This window comes from Carassius carassius, chromosome 35, assembly GCF_963082965.1.
Source record: "Carassius carassius chromosome 35, fCarCar2.1, whole genome shotgun sequence".
Taxonomy (NCBI): domain Eukaryota; kingdom Metazoa; phylum Chordata; class Actinopteri; order Cypriniformes; family Cyprinidae; genus Carassius; species Carassius carassius.
This window is the reverse complement of record NC_081789.1, coordinates 14572690-14594129: the sequence shown is the minus strand read 5'-3', so window position 1 is coordinate 14594129 and position 21440 is coordinate 14572690. Positions and strand designations below refer to the sequence as shown.

Below are 21440 nucleotides of genomic sequence, written 5' to 3'. Positions count from 1 at the left end.
AGTTTTGCTCCAATCCTAATCAAACACACCTGATCCAGCTAATCAAGGTCTTCAGGATTACTAGAAACTTCCGAGCAGGTGTGATTTGGAGCTGGTTGGAGCTAAACTCTGCAGAACTGTTGCCCTCCAGGAATTGAGTTTGAGACCACTGGTCTAAAGCCATACGATAGCTTTGTGAAATCATGAAAGTTAAACTTAATAAAGACATTTTAAATTAATCAACTGATTTGGTTCACAGATATGGTCTGAATAATTCAGATTGACTCAGTTATGAGTGATCTCATCATTAGGGCTGGCCGAAAAAATTATCGCGATAATCATCGCGATACAATTTCCTGAGATAAAACGATGACAAGTGTTCGATAAATGTTCGATATAATGTTTATGCGCCAGAAGCGGAATGAATCAGCACTACTCATTTGAACTGCATCTGGTAAGCTCAAGGTTCAAGCGACAGCACAGTGCGAGCTCACTAGAGCAAATCTCGGTCACACAACACTTAACAGCACTGTGAGATCCATTGTGAAGTGCGCAAATTCAGCTAACAAAACAAATGACTTTGTGATTTTAAACTAGTTTAAAACCAGGGGCCGTATTCAAAAAATATCTTAAAGAGTTAGTTCGCCCAATTTGCAAAATTATTTCATTAATAACTCACCCTCATGTTGTTCCAAACCCGTAAGACCTCTGTTTATTTTTGGAACACAGTTTAAGATATTTTAGATTTAGTCCGAGAGCTCTCAGTCTCTACATTGAAACTGTGTGTACGGTATACTGTCCATGTCCAGAAAGGTAATAAAAAAACATCTTCAAAGTAGTCCATGTGACATCAGAGGGTCAGTTAGAATTTTTTGAAGCATCGAAAATACATTTTGGTCCAAAAATAGCAAAAACTATGACTTTATTCGGCATTGTCTTCTCTTCCATGTTTGTTGTGAGACAGTTCAAAACAAAGCAGTTTGTCATATCCGGTTCGCGAACGAATCATTCGATGTAACCGGATCTTTTTGAACCAGTTCACCAAATCAAACTGAATAATTTGAAATGGTTCGCGTGTCCAGTACGCATTAATCTACAAATGACTTAAGCTGTTAACTTTTTTAATGTGACTGACACTCCCTCTTAGTTAAAACAAACCAATATCCCGGAATAATTCATGTACTCAAACAGTACACTGACTGAACTGCTGTGAAGAGAGAACTGAAGATGAACACCGAGCCGAGCCAGATAATGACTCGTTCATGTGTCAAGAACCGTTTCTGTCAGACGTGTCTGATTTGAGAACCGAGGAGCTGATGATACTGCGCATGTGTGATTCAGTTTGAAGCAAACCGACACACAGAGCGTCTGAACCGAACTGATTCTTTTGGTGATTGATTCTGAACTGATTCTGTGCTAATTTTATGAGCCCAGGTAAACCGAAGGCTTGAATCAAGGGCAATCTTCGCCAATGATGCCATTACGTCGAGCGCAAAAGAACTGGTGATCCGAAAACCGATGCAACCGGTTCTTGACTCGTGAACGAGTCAGTCTATTGTTCGTTATCTGGCTCGGCTCTGTGTTCATCTTCAGTTCTTTCTTCACAGCAGTTCAGTCAGTGTACTGTTTGAATACATGAATTATTGGTATTGGTTTGTTTTAACTCAGAGGGAGTGTCAGCCACATTAAACAAGTTAACAGCTTAAGTCATTTGTGGATTAATGCATATCGGAGACACGAACCGTTTCAAACGGTTCAAGTCAATTTGGTGAACTGGTTCAAAAAGATCCGGTTACATAGAATGATTCGTTCGCGAACCGGATATCACAAACTGCTTTGTTTTGAACTGTCTCACAACAGACACGGAACAGAAGACAATGCTGAATAAAGTCATAGTTTTTGCTATTTTTGGACCAAAATGTGTTTTCGATGCTTCAAAAATTTCTAACTGACCCTCTGATGTCACATGGACTACTTTGAAGATGTTTTTCTTACCTTTCTGGACATGGACAGTATACCGTACACACAGTTTCAATGGAGGGACTGAGAGCTCTCGGACTAAATCTAAAATATCTTAAACTGTGTTCCGAAGATAAATGGAGGTCTTACTAGTTTGGAACGACATGAGGGTGAGTTATTAATAACATAATTTAGATTTTTGGGTGAACTATCCCTTTAAGGCTAAAAGTCGTTCATAACTCGCAGATTTAAGAGAAAATCTTAAAAATAACGGGCGTTTCAATCCTAAATTTAGGACTCTTAAAGCGTTTTAGCACTAAAACTAGCTCCTAAATCTGTGAAAGGTTAAGAGTAGTGAGGAGGACTCCTAAGTCACTAAGAACAAACCACAAACTATTCCTAAAATGGCTGTTGCTGGCAATCTGCCTCTAAACGTAAACATTTTAGAAACATTTGATGATAATGATCTTTTAAAAAAGGTATCACCTTTGGTTTTGGAGGTTACCCCAACTCCAAATTTTCCTTTGATTATATCCTTGTTTTCATTAACCAGTGGGGCAAGTAGCAGTAGCTGTTCTTGCTTCCATTTATTTTATTTTTTGCGTTTGCATGTCTTACTATCAGCCATGATTATTCTACTCTGTTAATTAAAAGTCTCTTTATACGCATATCCGCTAACTGTTTTCGTGAAGCATACATGTAAGAGGCTGACAATTAGCTGAACATATACTTTTTATTTGAGATTGGTAACTAACTTTTTTTTAATCTTTATTTGAATACAGAAACATAATATTGTGCTCTGCAATATTTCCATTAATAAATTTCTGACAGAGACTATCAGCCAATCACTGTGTGCATAGTTAAGCATGCTGACATCATCTATGGCAACAAGGTCAACACCCCCCTTTCTCTTAGCTTAAGACTTCTCTCTATTCATTAGTAAAAGTTTGTCTCAGCAGCTTTGTGAATAGGTTAGGGTTAGATAAACTCTAATTTAACTCTAGCTAAACACTTTTACTGCTATTTAAGAGAACTCTTAGTGGTAAGATAAAATGTTTTGTTAATACGCACCCAGATGAAATAACACTGGCGAACAGCAGAAACACTGTGCACAATGATGCAGTCATAAGACTTTTCAATCTACAAATCACAATAATTTACCATGAATTATCTGTAGTAACACTAACTGCACCATGGTATTTTGGCAGAAATGTGGGACATTTTATTATATTATTAATGTAAACATGAATTAAATGTATTAAAGAAGCAATGGAATATAATAAGAGTATTTTTGTGATTAAGCTATATATAATTTGTGTATTTATACTAAATGTATTTAGACTACTGTTTTTTTTATAAAATAACTAGAAATAATTTGGTTACATTTTTATCGTTGTATTGTAACTGTGGTTATAATGATCTAAATGTATGCTACTACGGAAGACCAATGGTTAATTTTAATAAAACTCAAACAGTCTGAAACTGTAAATGTAAATACATTTCACCATTTAAAATTAGGAAATAAAATGTTAAAATTTATTGTGATAATTATCAATATCAACTGATATGAACAATTATATCCTGATCATTTTTTAATCCATATTGCCCAGCCCTAGCTATCATATCACTTCAAAACAAAAAGCTTTTTAGTATAGTTTTTGGTGCTTTTGTGTACCTCCTGAAGCTTGACATCTTCAATGTAATTGCGTGGAAAAGAGCAACCAGCACATCATTCAAAATGCATCCTTCTGTGTTTCACAGAATTTTTTTTTCTGCCACTTTTTAAGAACCAATTTTTTATTTTTTTTGGAACGAACTATTACTTTAGAGATATTTTGAGCCACCACATGTGCAGTCGATACAGCAAGACTGCACAATTGCAAGAAAGTTACAACAGCCTCCTCCTGAAATTCGGAATAACAATCACATGTTGCTCAGAGTAATCCATCTTATTACAGGCTTCAAAACACGTTTCACAAGCGAATAAAAAAAAAGACTTGTGGGGCCATTCACACAGGCTGAAACCGCATGGGGGCCTCTAGAAATACACCTTGGGGCTTAGCCCAGGCTGGAAGAATGACCAGCAATCCCAAACATAGTCCCTATACAGCCGTATATGACTTAAAATGGCTCAGCTCAGTGTAGCATACTATAAAGCAAAGAGGGACACTCCGTCTCATATTTGACAGAGTTGAAGTAAGTGAAATATTAAGGAGATTTAAGAAACATTTTGTAGCACAAATCTGATCTGATTCAGTCTGCCTTCAAAAACACAAGGGAGTCGGTGCTGAAGTGCCATGGAAACGGCTCCATAGCAAAGTGGAAGAGACATGGGAATGCCTGAGCAAGAGCGATGCCATAAATAATGGGCAAGCTATTTTAGGAGGGTGATTGCTTTCTTAAGTACAGGTAATATTTAAAATAACCTTCACTCAGGATGTGAATTACAGTGGGGTTTGGGGGTTTGAATTCACCCTCTCCCCTCACCAATGGAAGTCAAAACAAAAGGTAGGTCTGAAACATATTAAAATTTTTCAGTAACCACAAAAGGTCAGATAACATGTTAGTTAGCTCATATTTCCATGTGGTGCTAAATGGTAACAGAAATCGCACCTGAGGTGGTCACTATAGCAACAGGACAGCCCTTTAGTGGTTGCTGTTAGGATCAGTATTGGATGTTATTTAAAATATAAATAGGTAATAAATATGTACTATTATGAAATAAAAATTGCAATAAACTTCTTTTTAAAGTGTTTTGTTTAAAAAGTCAAAATAGTAGACGTTTGTCTACGGGGTTTAGGCAAAATTCAGAGTTTCGATTTACAGGTTAAATCTGAATTAATCTAATCATGACTACAGGAAGTTGCACTGAAATGACAGGAAGTATGGCAGGTAAAGGCATTCTGCGAAGTGAAGTGTTCTCTGTCCATTAATTTGCTTGTTTGTAATGTTTAAGCTTAAAGACATTTTTGCAACCCAACATTTAAGGTTTGTAAAAAAAAAAAAAAAAAAAAAGATTTATAATGGTTATTCCAAGGGTTATTAATTTTTTGAATTTCGATTTAAATTCAAATGTTTAAATTCAAAAGTTTGGGATTGGTTAGATTTTTTAGTTTTTCCAAGTAAGTCTCTTAGGCTCACCAAGGCTGCATTGATTGAATAAAGTAAAAACAATAATATTAAGAAATAATATTGCAATTTAAAATAGTTGTTTTCTTTTAGAAATTTAAAATGTAATTTAGTCCTGTGAAGACAAAGTAATTTTTCAGCAGCCATTATTCCGGTCTTTAGATTATTACATTATTAGTTTTGCTGCTAAAAAAAACTGTGGAAACCATGAAACCTTTTTTTCTTCAGGATTTCTCAAAATAACAGCCTTTATTTGAAACAGAAATAATCTGAAACATTATAAATATCTTTATTGTCACTTTTAATCAACTTAATGCATTCTTGCTGAATCAAAGTATTCATAAATCTTTTTCAAAAAAATATTTCCAAGCTTTCCAAAATTAACTAGAAAATGTATCCCCTATAATATCCTTTTATAATTCTCACACGAATATGAAATATTTGGAGAATTTAAAACACTCATGGAAGGAAACTGTGAATGTCACCGTGATTGTGCAACTTTATATCCCTGAACGGTGCATAAAAGTACAAATTAGCAAGTAAAAGTGACATATTATTACAGTTTTTGTACTTTTCAGATGTGCGTACCTCTGATTTGCCTCGACTGAAACAGGCTCCTTTGGTAAACTCATCGCAATGCCATTCTGCCTCCTGTAAACAAACACACATTAAGAAGAACATCATGAAATGACATGTTTTGCTGTTTAAAGAGGCCATTGTTGTGAGCTCATCATTCATACAAGAAAAAAAAAACAGATCTGCTACATCAGAAAATTGATCTATGCCTCAAATGATTTTTAAATTTACTAAGCTCTAGGATATAGTGCAAAAGAAACTCTTTTTTTAAATCAAATCTCTGTGTTTAGCCAGGTATTATTGATTGTCACTAAGAGGATAAATGAACTTGGCTATAGAAAGCAGGCAGATCTTGGATGATAATCACTTGTATTCAGCTCCCCGGCATTCTGGGAAAAACAACAGGCTTTTCAGAGGCAGCCTGTGTGCCGTCCTTCACCGAGAGATGAGGGTCCCAGAGACAATGACAGCGTCCACAGACTATGGTTGCATTCACATTTCACCGCTGGCACTGAACTGCTGGCTAATGCCAAGTCTGATGTCTGCAACTGCCTCCAAATGGATTTTAATATCAAATGAGCTCCTCGCACTTATTGACCATGAGATCTCTGGCTCGGATCCAGATGTGTGAGACTTTAAGCTTGCCAAGCGAAAGCAAGCGACTGACTATCAAAAAACAATTAAGGAATATGTTACAAAGGCACAGTGACCATTTTTATCCTTTCCAGAACTGAAAAATTTATAAGAAATTATCATTCCCCAAGGAGGCACGACTCTGGCTAGACAGTAACCTCATTTTGAAGTGATCTAGAGCACAGCAGAAGCCCTGTGGCTGCTGCCTGAGATGTTACTCTGTCTGGAGAGTCTCCGATCATGGCTTTATGAGACGGGATTGTTATGTCACCCCGGCCCGAGGCTGAACAGGACGTAGTGCACCCGTGACCCTCTGGAAACAGGCAAATATTAAGTTAAAAAAATCCAGTTTCTCATTCCCTCGAGCCAATAGGGAATCTTACAAGTGACACTTAGAAGATGGTGCAGGGTGTGAATGTGCAAATGCAGGACTGAAAATCCGTCGTCTTGCTCAGTCATGCTGCTGAATGTGTTTCCCCACGAGGCCCATTCATGCCAAATCTCCACCACAAGACAGAGAAATAGGCTGAGGGACAGGAAACTCCTTCACATCCAGAATGACAAGAAAGATGATTTAATGTGTCAAAATAACCATTAGCAACTGATATAACACTTTCAGCCTGACAATGATAGGAAGGAGCAGAAAGAAGGCTGAGGGCAGAATACTATGCGCTTTCATGCTTCAAAGCATATTGTCAAATGCCATAATTATAGCTAGGCAGGGGCGCTGAGGCACAACACTATATTTTAACTGTGCATTTTATGAACTTTTGTAGCCGAGCAGCAGAAGGAATAGGAACAAACTTCATTCTTATATCCCAGGCTAGAAACCAGTTATTTTGAGGAAAGTCAGTCGTACAAACAAACTGCACATCAGCAGAATGTTTCAGAGTGCGAGGACAGCATCAGGATGTCTTAAAGTGGTTTTTGTGTGTGCCAGCACAAATTGCTTAGAGGTAGTAGTCGTCGCCCACTCAAGGTGTTGCCTTTAGCTCAGCAAAAATGGTGCGAAAAGTGAATTAAATGTAATTACTAAAACCATTACCTTGACAAATTAGGTTAAAATTATACTTTGGAAAACTGCATTATGAATTTCCAGGATAGTGTAAACAATGTCATTCAGTAGTTGGCATTATTCATCAGTAGAGCTATTTAATGATGTAATAATGCTGAACGTAACCATTAACCAACTTGAACTTGGCCATTAACGACTTGAATGTTATTTGCGCTCTTTGATATTTTTACACAAGACATTTTTCAAAAGTGAATAATGGAAAAGAGGCAGGTAGACACCAGCACAGCATAAAATTGCTCTTTCGGTAAAATATGCCCTATTTATGTCAACTGGTATTTATGACTGACTTCAAAATGTTTGTCTTTTAAAAATAGCTTTGGTAACAATAACCATTTTCTTAAAAATTGTTCATCAATCTATCCACCTTGTTTTTAATCGTGAAAGTATGCAAATGACAAAAAGAAAGTGCGGTAAAGAGTAAGACTGTTTGCGCTACAAAGCAGTGCATCTATAATTAAGAAAATGTATTAAAGTAATATGGTAAGAAACACTAGTTTGCAATATCAAGCAGCAAAACAAATTGTTTTGTACAGCTAAAAATAGCTAGAAGGATGACATCAAAAGCTAAATTAAATTAGCAAAAAACTACTTATTCAAGTCGTTAAAAGGGCCCCTAATATGCCATTTCCAATATTGCCTTTCATGCAGTGTGTAATGTAGCTGTATGTGAATGTAAACAATCTGCAAATTTCTAAAGCTGAAAGCGCATGATAAATAAAGTTCTTGTTTCCCAAAATAAAGAATCGACTCTCTACAGCCTAGACGAGTTGTTAGTAATTCGAATCCCACTTCCGTGACGTAGAACGTAGTAACTACTGAAATTCCGTAGACCAATCACAACAGACTAGGCCATCTGACCAATCAGAGCAGGCTCACGGAAAGGGGGGGTTTAGAGAGACTGAAACTTTGAACTGCTTCGAACAAATTGTTTGAGAATCGCTGGAAAATGAGGTGATATTAAATGTATATTTTGAGAAAACTAAAGCATTTTTTGACCTTGCATGCATGTAATCCTATTGTAGGAGACTCCAAAAACAATATTAGGAACCGTAAAATGTGGAACCGTGTCATAATAGGGGAACTTTAAAATCGGCCTGGTTAAAAATGACTGTTTACTTTTAAAAATGTTCATCATCTATCAGTAATCATCTATCAGCTTACATTTTACACAAAATATTATCAGTTACGTTGTAAATTTTTGCTCCACAAAAGAAAACAGTCCAACCAAAGCCAAAACATTTCCAAAGACTGTACAAGCACAGTACTATACTGGCGTTTATGTCTTATTTGATTCAGTGTAGTTGAATTAATTGGTTGATTGTTTTATTTACACAGATGTTTTATGCAGCACCACAAAGAAGAAAACAATTAGCCTAAAAAAAAAACAAACAAAAAAAAAAACATATAGAACACAATGCTCAATAAATTCAGCTCTTGGTTTCAACAGTTTGTCCTTCAGATTTTCAGAGGTTTTCTTTATGGAAGCTATACAACTGGTTACATACATAGCTTTCACCATGAACGTAAAAACACAGACAACATCTGAAATTATATAAACACACATTAATGTCTTTACAGTTCTTCCGCTCCTGTATGGTAGACTCACTCCATTGTTCCAGATGGTCCAGTGCAGACCCCAGAACTGAGGGGTCATTGTCAGAAACAGGTGGGCCAGAGAGACCCAGTCAGCATGGTGTGGGTTGAGTCGCCCACCACAAGGCTCTCTCTGAGTTCTGCCTGGAATTTACATTGCCAAGACAAAACAAAGCATGCATAAATCATTGCAAGTATTTCTGTTGTGCATGCTTGTATTATCTGAGTTGAAGAACGCAACCACAGGCATGCTTTGGGTATTCAATGAATTCTGCTCATTTCAACAAGCAGCACATCAAGCAACAGTCAACAGATGACAAAGTACTGCATCTTGCTCAATTGGATTAATCGTGCATTTTCATAATTACAATGCACTGAAGTGTGGAGATTTAAGGTGATCTCATCCTGCCCTGCAACTGTGGCTTATAAATGAGTTTGAAACCTCATATATCACAGAAATCCTAGCCAAAAGTGATCTTTTACCAAATCCCAATACATCTCCACTCATCATATATGTAAATGGAAAAAAATCCCAGCAGTATGTTGCTAAGTGGCCATTATCAGCCTGTAATTGGCATATAAGACCACGGTCCAAGCCTAGTTAATCAGACATCTGATGGAGTTACACTACTGTATACAGAGCGCTGAAGGGGAGCTCATATGTTCAGTATTTCATGAATGCAAATGACAGAATAACTGGAAGCATTTGAAACAGCCGTCCTCAGAAATTAGCACAAGTTTTCTGTTAATCAGTGCATGTAATTGTTTAGTGACGGTGAGTAAGAGAGGTTAATGAAATACATGACTGACAATCTGTCTCATTTACTTCAACTTTATATTGCGTATAAAAGGAAAGTTAATGATATAACATGTCAAAGTCAATATCAGCTAAATGCTGTTAATAACAATTTTCCAAAAACCAATGAAATCAAGAGCATTTTGATAAGTCTAGACGTGCACAGTTTATCCTCAAATGTGTATTTGAATCAGCTGTCTGCTTGCAGGTTTCTTATGTGGCAACTTGTTAGTAACTTTAAAGCACAACATTTTTCAAAAATTCATGTTTGAGGTATGAAAGTGTGTAATTAATGTAACTGACTGAACAAGTTTTTCAAGTAATGTTAATCACAGACTCTTTTTTTTTACTCTGAGAACCCTACTGCAAAAACCCACTTGAAATTTTCACAGACATGGCTCAAACTACAAACTAAAACCGGTACTGAGTGAAATGATGATAAAATGTCATTCATATCAGTTTGAGGCCAAAATTACATTTATGTTCAGAAAATTTCTTTAAATGTTTTACATTTCTATTTATTTATTGTATCCTGATGTTTGAGAAATGTCAGTCAAGGGACAACTTGATTAATTTTTTTTGTTAATTATCATATTTTTTTTTATTATACCTGTATTAGATACATCAATTGACATCTCATTATTTTTTTATAATTTTTTTATTTGTTTATTTTTATTTTAAAGATATAATTTATAATCTTAATGAATCAACTTAAATGGTTTACTTTTCTGTTTTGACATCTCAGAATTAAACCATTTTCGAAAGGCAATAAAAATATCAGACATAACTGATAAACTATCAAATGTATATTCATTCATTCATATAACTTGTTGTTTAATAATTCCATTCATTCATTCAAATGTATCTTTTTTTAATTGTATTTTTAAAGGTTGGTATTTCGTTTTTGATATTTCAGAATTAAATAATATTTAAAAGTTAAAATATCTGAGCAAACATAAAACTGGGTTGATACTGGTGAAAAAACTGCCTTCGGTAATGCTATACAATTCACACACATTTGCACAAAATATCAGTTTACGAATAGTACCAAAGTGAAGGTTTAATTTGAGTATATTAATCAAATAATTTGACTTAAATGGTTTAAGAATATTACCTACCAACATCAATACTTGCTAATCAATATTCATGAGTTCACAACATCACTCACAATTCCGGTGCCCCTGAATAAAATATGAATAAAAAAAATGAACAAAAGATCCAGAGTCACGGCTAAAGAAAATCAACACACAACCAGCTGACATGATAAAATCATCGATCACGGTAATGGCTCTGTTTCTGCTGAACCAAACGCACTGGTGCATGTGTGTAAGTACTGCGGAGAGCTGAATTGCGCTCGTGGGCATATCCCCTTAGAGCAAACGGCTAAACACCGGTTTAAATCACAGTGATTACCATATTTGCTGCGGAAGTGAATGTAAATGGCAGGTCCTGGCCGGTACGTTCAAAACGAGACAGCTGTCATGAGCTGAGGAGCTATACTGCTGCGTTAAATAGAGAGTAAGTGAGTGGCACAGCATTATGAGTGCATGTGTGCTGAATAGACACTGCAGGCTGGCTGTGGTGCAGAGGACATACAGGTTTAACCTGAGGCGATTGGTCAACAAGCCACTCGGATAAGATGCCACCTCACAGCGCCTCCGCTCATTTCCTTCGAGCCTGCCAAAAGGAAACCAGACTATCCTGAGCAGCCAGACATCATTCAGTTCACTTAGAGTTAAATATTCAATTATTTAATGACGCAGTGTTAAACTTCTACATATGCATCAGGAATAAAGACGCCAATTGCTCTGTTGCATATTAACAACTGATTTAAATTTACTCTCGCAAAACGGCTGAATAGAGGTGTACTGGGGAAACAGGCTCCGGCGTTCATTTGTCAAGCCTGAAATACAATGAAGTGACTACAATGCATTTATTCAGGCAATTAATCAGTGGCGCTAGGAGTGCTGCTACTGTACAATATGCAAAATGCTTAAGGGAGAGCAGACTTGACAGAGGGAAATGGGCTGAGCAAGGTGGATTCTAGGTAGACTGAGAGCATAAAGACTGAACAATAGAGCTGCTCTTCCTCAAGCACCTCTGTCATTTGACCAATGAGAGACCAAAGAGATGTATTTTTCAGTCAACCTGGGCTTCAGAATCCTGTTGATATAAAAAACTACAAGAGGTCAGGATCTATATTTTCTCTACATTAAAAGTCACTACCAAAAGTGCTAATATCATGTTTTTACATATGGAATAAAAAATTAAAATGAAAAAGATAAATGTGACTTTTTATGTCACAGTTCTGACCTTTAGTGATATATAAATTCAGAATTCTTAGATGCAAACTTGCAGAAACTGACCATTTCTCCAAAGCTGCTGATGCAGTGTAGAAGCACAAATAAGCAACTCGATTTATATTTACTTGTAAATTACGCATCACTACTCACTTTTTTGAGAACAAAATTAAAAGCACTGGATTGCCATAATGCAACATTCAGCATGTTTCTGTTTACCATGATATTAGCAGGTGTATAGAACTGACATTTATTACGATATCCTTTGTTTTCTTTCCTTTAATATATTATTTCTTAATTTTCTATTATAATCTTTAGATTATAATTAGAGTCACTTTTAGCATTTAAATGTTATATATTGATTAATATAACACATTGTAAGCAAATATTAAAAATAATGTAGCAGTTGTCAGCTTTAGTATTTAAATTAGTTGGACTTCCAGTCAGGCAGCTCACAGGGAGCCTGAGACTAAATCCAGTGCAGACTAGTCGATCAGAAGCTTGTCTATCAACAAGCAGGTCTACACTGTTAAATCATCACATCTAAAAACCTACTTTCCTCGTCTGTCTTGTGGACAACAGCCTGACAGAAAAACAACATTACACAGAGGACAAGCATTAACAGACATCATCTGAACCTGTCAGCCAGTTTTCAAACTCACTAGCTCAACATTTCGTTGTGTCTATCACTTCGTGAACCCTTTCTGTTTTCTATTACGAAGATTTCTAAGAAAATTAAACTAGTCTGAGACATTCTCTTTTCATTAAAGTATATCTGACCTGCCCGACCTTCCAAAGTGCTCTCTTTCAGCAAACTCTGCAGATCTGAATCTGCATTTCATTATTGTGAAGGGACCTGCATGAAACTGAAATCTATTTCTAATCTATCTATCTATCTATCTATCTATCTATCTATCTATCTATCTATCTATCTATCTATCTATGTAATTTGTATAGTTTAATTCAAACATAATATATATACAATTACACTAATATGAGCAAAGGTGGCTGTGAAAATAAATCTGCATGGTTTATCCTTTTGATCTTTCATTCAAAATATTCACAAAATTCAAATCTATCATTGAAGTAAAACAATTGAAACTGGGGGGAAATCTCATTGTGAATAAATGTTTTCTCCAGTTCAAGTTGGCTGCAATTATTGGCACCCAATTATTGCAATGTCCTTTTCCCAAGATACTGCAACAGCTTGAGTTTTCTCTGTAATGCCTGAAGAGTTTGGAGAACACCGGATAAGAGATCAGAGACCATTTCATTCAGAAACTCTCCAGATCCTTCAGATTCACAGCTCCATGTTGGTGCTTCTTCTCTTTAGTTCACAAAGTTTAGGTTAGAAGACTGGGAAAACCATGGCAGAAGCTTCATTTTGTGCTCAGTGACACATTTTTGTTTGTTTTGGAATACTCTCCTGATGGAAGATCCAAACATGGTCAATTATAAGATTTCTAAAAGAGGCAGTCAGTTTTAGATTTTTTTATCTGTTTGTATTTGATAGAATCCATAATGTCATGTATCTGAACATGACATCCAGGATCTCTGACAGAAAAACAGGCCCTCAACATTAAAGATCCAGCAGTATATTTAACCGTGGACATGGGGTCATTTTTTCCCTGTTTGTACTAAACCCATCTGGTGGGATTGATGCCAAAAAGCTTTTTTTTTCTTTTTTTTTTAAGTCTGACCATAGAAACCTGTGCAATTTAAAGTTCCAGCCGTGTTTGACAACTCAATATGCTAGAGTTTGTTTTTGGATGAGCCAGGAGTTTTTTCTTGAAACCCTCTCGAACAACATGTGGTCATGTAGGGACTGTTTGATATATTTTTTAGGTTTTCTGACCCCAAGACTCAACTATTCTCTGCAATTCTCCAGCTGTGATTCTTGGAGAGTCTTTGGCCCCTCAAACTCTCCTCCTCAACGTGCATCAGGACGATATAGACACACATCCTCTTCCAGGCAGATTTGTAGCATCTTTAGTTGATTGGAATTTCTTAATTATTGGATGATTAAGGGAATTTGGCTTTATGTTCCTCATATTTATAATCCTGTGGAACAGGAAGTCATGGCTGGACAATTCTGTGTTCCTAGTCACCCTGGTGTGCTAATAAATAAACAAAAAAAATAATAATAATGGGAAAATACTTCAGATATATTTTACTCATACAAATTTCTAGGGGTGCCAATAAATGTGGCCAACATGCATTGGAGAAATTATTCATATGAATTATTTCACAATATGATTTCCCCCCACTTTCACTTGTCTTACTTCAATGAAAGGTTAGATTTTTTTGAATGAAAGATCAAAAGGACAAACAATGCAGATTTATAATTATATATATATATATATATATATATATATATATATATATATATATATATATGTATATATATATGTGTGTGTGTGTGTGTGTGTGTGTATCTGTAAACTTATATATTAATATATTGGGATGTATATAAATATGTTGTGATTAGAAAATGAAAAGGAGCTGACAGTAATAGAGGGGAAAATGTAACAGATGGTAAATTATTTTTACTGCATGTGGTAATACAAATAAAATTACAGCTAAAGAAATGTTCAGTGCAGAAGGGCTTGCCAAAATAATAAAATACAAGCCTTTTAATCTGGCTTTACTATGTACAGTATACTAAAGACATTTTTAGTTGGCATCAGCTATTTGAATTTTGAAGTCATTTTTACATACTTGCATATACTATAGGAGACAAATTACACTCATTTTGTACAATGACCCATGAAATATAATGTGCCCTGCCAATGTCCATATAATGATTGCATACTATACATATACTATAGTGCTGCCACATTTATCCTGCCATTAAAAGGCTTTTAATGCTTCACAACACTGTGCTCTTAAACACTAGCGGAGGTGTTGCAGACACATGATGGGTCACTCTGCGGGTTTATATTTTTTCCATTGCTGATGCATCACTGCTACAAAAAGCTCAATTCTGTGAGATCAATGAAGGATAAAAGCAGCACTTTCTAGTTCATTTCCTTCTTAGGTCTCTGGACTTCTCGCTCATTGCAACATATTGCCAGAATCATTCATATTATCCCCTCGCCTGTGATCTCACCGGTCTTCCCGAAAGTTGTTGTGTAAGGAGAGAAGAAAAACTCTATATATGAATAAACCATATTACACCAAAACCCAAAAGGGAACAACATTACTTTCATGTTTTACCCTAGATCAAATTTGTGAATGTTTAAAAACACAAACAACCTACAAGTACTGATATAGACTGCAAAGCGGCCTCAGGTCAAGCTAAATTGGGAAGCTCCCCTCAAAACATCTCATCAGAGAATTTCCCTTTTCAGAGAAACCTTCAACAAAGTCAGCTGTAGAAGTGACAAAGGGCATAAAAAGACCAAAAAGAAAAGTACACACAAGACTCCGTGCTGTGAGGCAAGTGAAGGAATTCTATTACGGAGGTAAGGACTGGCTGGAGAGCAATGGAAGAGCTCATCTTTGTGATGCCTGTTCCCTGTGAGCAGGTCAGAACAAAAGGCATCTCTACAGTTGTCTGGTCTGTTTGCTCTTTTCCTCAGGAGGTCAGTCTTTTTGAGGAGACCCCACGATGTTGAAGTTGCCAGTGTTTGGCTCTTTTAAAGGCCTCAAAGGAGTCTATCTGGAAAGACTTCAAATAAACTTTCAAAGATGTCAATGTTTGGATGGGTATTTATGTGGTTTTAAGATGCTCAATGCAATAGGAGAGGGAAAGTAACTTGTCTGCTGCAGCTATTACAAGACAGCGGTTACTCCTGGGTAATTATGTTTGAAACTTGTTAAGGGAATAAGATATGCAGGTCTTCATTCAGGTCCATTTGGCTTCTAAACTAGATTTGATAGTTCTGACTTTTATATAAGTAGAGCATTTAAAGCGGCATTCACACTCACATAATTCACAACCACAAAATCACCTAAACTCATTCATTTTTAATTTCTTCTTTTTTTTTTTAAATTTAGTTTAAAACTTGTGCCAAGTTGTAAGAAATGTACACTTAGTATTTAATGTTGGTTTTATATGGGTTTGTAAAAGGTTATACATATAATTTAAAGGTTTTTCATGTGTTTTAACCAAGTAAAAATGTGAATAAAAACATTTTTTATGTATTTTTTTAAATAAAAATAATTAATTCGTAAATCTTAAAAAGTTTGCTACATATTTAATAACATTACTGTATTGTATTATTGTATTGTATTACTGTATTATTGCCAAATTCCACAACCTGACTTAACACTGCGTTGTTATAAAAAGGTCAAAAATATAAAATATAAAATAATATTGCTATGTTAAATAAATATCCATCTGCTTCTCCTATGTTTGTTTTCAGGTATGCTGGAGCAAAACATATAAAATATGAAAATTACTGATATATTAAAATATATTTTATGACATTTAACACACGGTAATGAGTGTCTACTCTGACATTCCTTGTTTTTTTTATATGTTGGCTGCAACACAAGGTTTTGGTTTAGTGGACAAAAATGGTAAAATAAAATAAAAAACTTTTTTTAATTAAAATAATAATTTTAATAAGGTTTTTTTCCCAATCCCAGAGAGTGATCCGCCACCTTATAAAGCACAAATACACAACAGTTTCCAATGATTAATCCCAGTGAGTATAACCAGCACTTAAAACTCTCTTATCCTTATCAGCCTCATCATATTTATTAGTGAACATCATTTTTAATTACCAATTCAAAGCCAGTATCAAAGACTCAAATAACATGTTTGTTTGACAGCATTATAACATTAAATTTTAGCACAAACAGACATCAGGCCATACAAATAAGAGCTGTTAGTTTTCCAACCACACAAATCTAAAATGGAGTCCAGGGTAAGTTTACATATGGATTTAACAGAGAGCACTAGCCCACGGGGCAATAACACCAGTCACGTCAGCTTTGTGCCGAACTGACAACTTTTAAATTGGCAGACTCTTTTTCTCTGAGCTTATGAAGCCACCATAATTGGCATTCACACATGGCGGCAGCAACACCTGTTAGTCTCATCCTGGGTGTTTGAGCTGTCTGAGCAATTCTGGAAAAAAAGAAAGACAGAAAGAGACAGATATAGACTTTTTTCACCCACCTGGATCAATGAAAGATCCTCCAAATGTAGCCTGAAGAGATGATTTCTGAAAGAAAATACCAAAAAAAGATATGAATTTCCACCCAATTCAGAACACAAGTTGCCTCAGAGGGTGGGTGGCCATTGCGGTTATAAATGGAGATTTTTATGGATTGCAACATTTCGAGTGAATCCATGCGCAATAGCAATTGGCCAATGTTGTGAGAGGAATGTTTTGAGCTTTTTCAGAGATAAACAAAACTATAAATAAAACGGAGGATTGGGAACTAAATTGCCAAATTAATTGCTGAATAAATCACATTAACATGCTCCCAATACACATCCAGTTTTAATACAACCTGGTGTAACCGTTCAAGTTCAAGTTTTTTTTATATGATCTGCACACCTGGATGAAGTCAAACAATGTGTTAGAGCCAAAAACCTCTTATGCAAAGCAGCCTACTGTCACTTTAATTAGCCAATGCTGGACCTTGCCTAAGGATAAGGAGCTTGTTTGGAGCAGCAGAGGCCTGTAAATGCTGCATGCATTTTAATTCTGGGAAACAAAAAACAACTAAAATTGCTCCTCCAAACATCTTGGAACGAGCATGTAATCTAGTGTAGCAATATAGTGTTTTGCCAACTCTAATCTCAAATGTAATTTATATGTGGAACTACAAATTGCATATCCGTCCGACATGATTTTACATCCATCTGTGAATGTCGGAAGCACAAACACATTTGCTAAAACAATATGGTACGTAATCTGAAAGTGGAGCCTGTCTTATTGTATAAGAGAGTACATGATAAATCAGGTTGCTGTGATTAAGGTCCACTTACTGAATCGACATGCATATTGATTGTGTTTCACTGCATTCCCGTTAAAGCCTTTTGAGGTTCTCAAGATATTTGTGACCCTAGACCATAAAAGCAGTCATAAGGGTAATTTTTTTTTTTAAATTGAGATTTATACATCATCGGAAAGCTGAATAATTCATTTGCTTTCCATTGATGTATGATTTGTTAGGACAATATTTGGCTGAGATACTACTATTTAAAAATCTGGAATCTGAGGGTGCAAAAAAATCTAGATATTGAGAATATCACTTTTAAAGTTATCCAAATGAAGTCCTTAGTAATGCATATTGCTGATTAAAAATTAAGTTTTGATATATTTATAGTAGGAAATTTACAAAATGTCTTCATGGAAAATGATCTTTACTTAAAAGCATAAAAGAAAAATCGATCATTTTGACCCATACAATGTAGCCTATTGTTGGCTATTGCTACAAATATACCGGTGCTCCTTATGACTGGTTTTGTGTTCCAGGGTCACATTAATGAGAACACAAAAAATCAAGTAATGCCAAGGTTTGCATATTTGTGTAGGTCATTTTAATAGCTTGCAACACCAAAACTAATAAAAGCCACTGCACAGATGTTTAGGATATGATTATTTTGGATCTATCGATTTATACATAAGGGTATAACAACAGTTTTTAAATGGGTATTTGTTTCAGTAGAGGCATGACTCAATATTTCACACTCTAAGTGCCTGTATTTGACAAGTCTGCACAGTCTGGTGTTGGTAATTGACAGAATGTTCCTTGAGCTGCTGAGTAACTTCATGAGATCCCTGTTGTTCAGTGACCTTGATGAAGCAGCAGCTCAGTTGGAGAATCTTGACACAGTCCATTAGGCCAGACTGTGGGTGTGTTTGTGAGGCCTTGGGCCCTGCAAACCCATCTGCTCCAGGGACATCAAGTCGAGCTGAAAGCAACATGGAGTTCCTCCAAGGCAAGCCTTAAGTTTTTCCTCTTCACAGTTCAATTCGAACAACACTGATCCACAGCCCCGGACTCATCCTATCCACAGTGATGTACATTAACCACAGAAAGATAGCTGACCTGCATAAACATGGTTGTTTACTGTGATTTTCACCTCTCCATTCTAAAAAAGTAGGGATGATCTAATATGTATTTTGAAGGCAGACAGCCAATATATTAGCCGAAATAAAATGCACTTAATTTAAGCGAAATAAAAAATAGGCACTGATATGATAACCAAAGTTGATGTTTTTGAGGCAGATAACAAATATTTAAAAAAAATGTTTTCCACTGCATATGATTATACAAATATTATTTTACATACTAAACTATTTACATTTTCTTTGAATAAAAAATACATAGAAAAATGAACAAATAATTATATAATATAATATATTATAAATATATAAAAGTAGATACAAATTTAATTAAGTGAAATAAAAAATGATAACCAATGTTAATGTGAGAAGATAAATATATTAGACATAAATAAATGCAAAAAATATAATTATTACATTATTTCATTTGAACTTTCATTTATCATATATTCATATATTTAAGAATATCCCTAATTGCTAACCTCAATCTAAAGAGCATTACTAGTTTCCTTTAACTCCAGTTGTTTGTGTTTGTCTCCAAAACCCTAAAGTACAAGACATCTATTGACAGACTGAATCATTATTTGGAACTGAGTGACTGAGCTTTCTCATTACAGGAAAACAATGAGAACACAATGTCTGGAAAAACTTAACAAGTGTTTCCTACTGTGCAAGAGGGCACAAGGATATTTTCAATTTAGTCATTACCACTGATATGCACTTCTTTGTAACACCAGCAAGACACGTTTGATGTTTGGAGAGAACAAGAATCCCAACCGCAACTCTTTAGCCATGTCAGACTTGATAATGATGTTTTGCACTTCGGAGCAGGTTCTGAGAACTTACTAACACATTCTGCTCACGATACAATGAACCACTAGTGAAGTGAATGGTAATCCCCAGAAAAAGTAATTATTCTACCGCCCCCCGGCCCTGGGGGTGAATGAACGGTTACAGTGCCTCATATCAAACCATTTCTGCGGTTGTCACAAAATAATTGCTTGGAGATCATCCAGGCTGCTGACAGATTGGGAATATGAGATTAATTTGGCTGAAGATGTATGGGAGGACAGTGCGAAAGTCTATGTGGAAATCATCACACTCATTAATTAGAGCTGGACACAGGAAATCCTATCCTATTCTCACATTCATGGTGCGATTTTTTTTAATCAAAGTATCTGTCGTGAGGACGGTCTATGCTATGCTTTGTCTGCCACAAAAGTCCTTCGGTTATATTGTGTGGTTTTACGAGGACTCGGATTGTGTGTCACTATTCGGCTAATCATGGGAAACTTGGCAATTGTGACATTTTCGCAATGGGTGTCAATTTGGTGTTGCTGAAAATATAGTACAATTTGAATGTAAGGCTTAGCACACACACTGTCAGAACCTCTGACAACGACACACTCATTCATATACTGAGACACATGGACTGAGTCTTAATTAAATTTCATGCAGTGATGGAAGAAGTAACCATTACCTTGCACCCACGATTAGTTCGTTCTGGCCGGGGTCAAAGGTCAGTTGCGAATAATCAACGGTGCCCTCAGCTCTGAATCGGTGGATCCAAGGCTCGATTTCTGCAGAACAAGAGAGGGCACATGTTAGCGCACATATTTCTCTTCAATTTGAGTGCTCCTGGGTGCATTTGTGTTTGTTTCTGTGCGGGTGTATGATATGCATATCAAATGCCCTCGCTGTGGCGCCTTTCATATTAACCTCTGGCCTTGACATCAATGCTTCAATCTTGGCCTGTCTAACATCTTTTGCCTACCTACCTCTGTGTAATGAGATAGCTGCTGGGTTAGCTGTTCCAGTAATGTGATCATTTGTGCTACTGGTCATTGCTTTTTCCAGTTCTGGGATGTAGTTTCACATTAACACATGAGCGGACTATTTTTCCCAGTTAAAATATGTTTTATATGTACGCATTACACACATAACAATATAATTAAATATACAAATAAAAATATGAAATAATAATAAATGTTGAAATAATACACAATAATACATTTACAAAAACATATAAATAAAACATAAAAATGAACATAATATAAACACTAGGGCTGGTAATTTAAAGCGTTAATTATAATTATTAATTATAGTGAGAAACTATTAACACATTTAACGCACTTGCCCCGCCCCAGACCTACAGTAGCCTACGTGGGTCATCTGACATTTCATACAGTTGATTGATGACAAATATGAGGCAGGGCAACAACTTACTGCATGATGGAGCCTAGAGAACTGAGTGAGAAATGAGAAATAAGAAATTCAAGATATATTTGAATTTTTGTCTTATATTCACATCATGTAGTTAAGCAATATCACATGAGCTGTAGGCTAAATGCAATATCACACTGATCTTA

At 35.7% G+C, this 21440-nt stretch overlaps 1 protein-coding gene across 4 annotated transcripts in view; it reads right to left on the bottom strand.

Moving 5' to 3' along the window:
* sema5a (sema domain, seven thrombospondin repeats (type 1 and type 1-like), transmembrane domain (TM) and short cytoplasmic domain, (semaphorin) 5A) overlaps positions 1-21440 on the bottom strand; it is a 145129-nt gene that overhangs the window by 69840 nt on the left and 53849 nt on the right. For all 4 annotated transcript variants that reach the window (XR_009425594.1, XM_059524531.1, XM_059524529.1 and 1 more), the window contains exons 3-5: positions 20552-20651; positions 17169-17214; positions 5656-5718 (exon numbers count right to left, since the gene is read on the bottom strand). Coding sequence is in view for 3 of the 4 variants with exons in the window: in XM_059524531.1 (XP_059380514.1) it covers positions 5656-5718; positions 17169-17214; positions 20552-20651 (209 nt within the window). In the remaining variant the exon portion in view is untranslated. The remainder of the gene's footprint in view (positions 1-5655; positions 5719-17168; positions 17215-20551; positions 20652-21440) is intronic.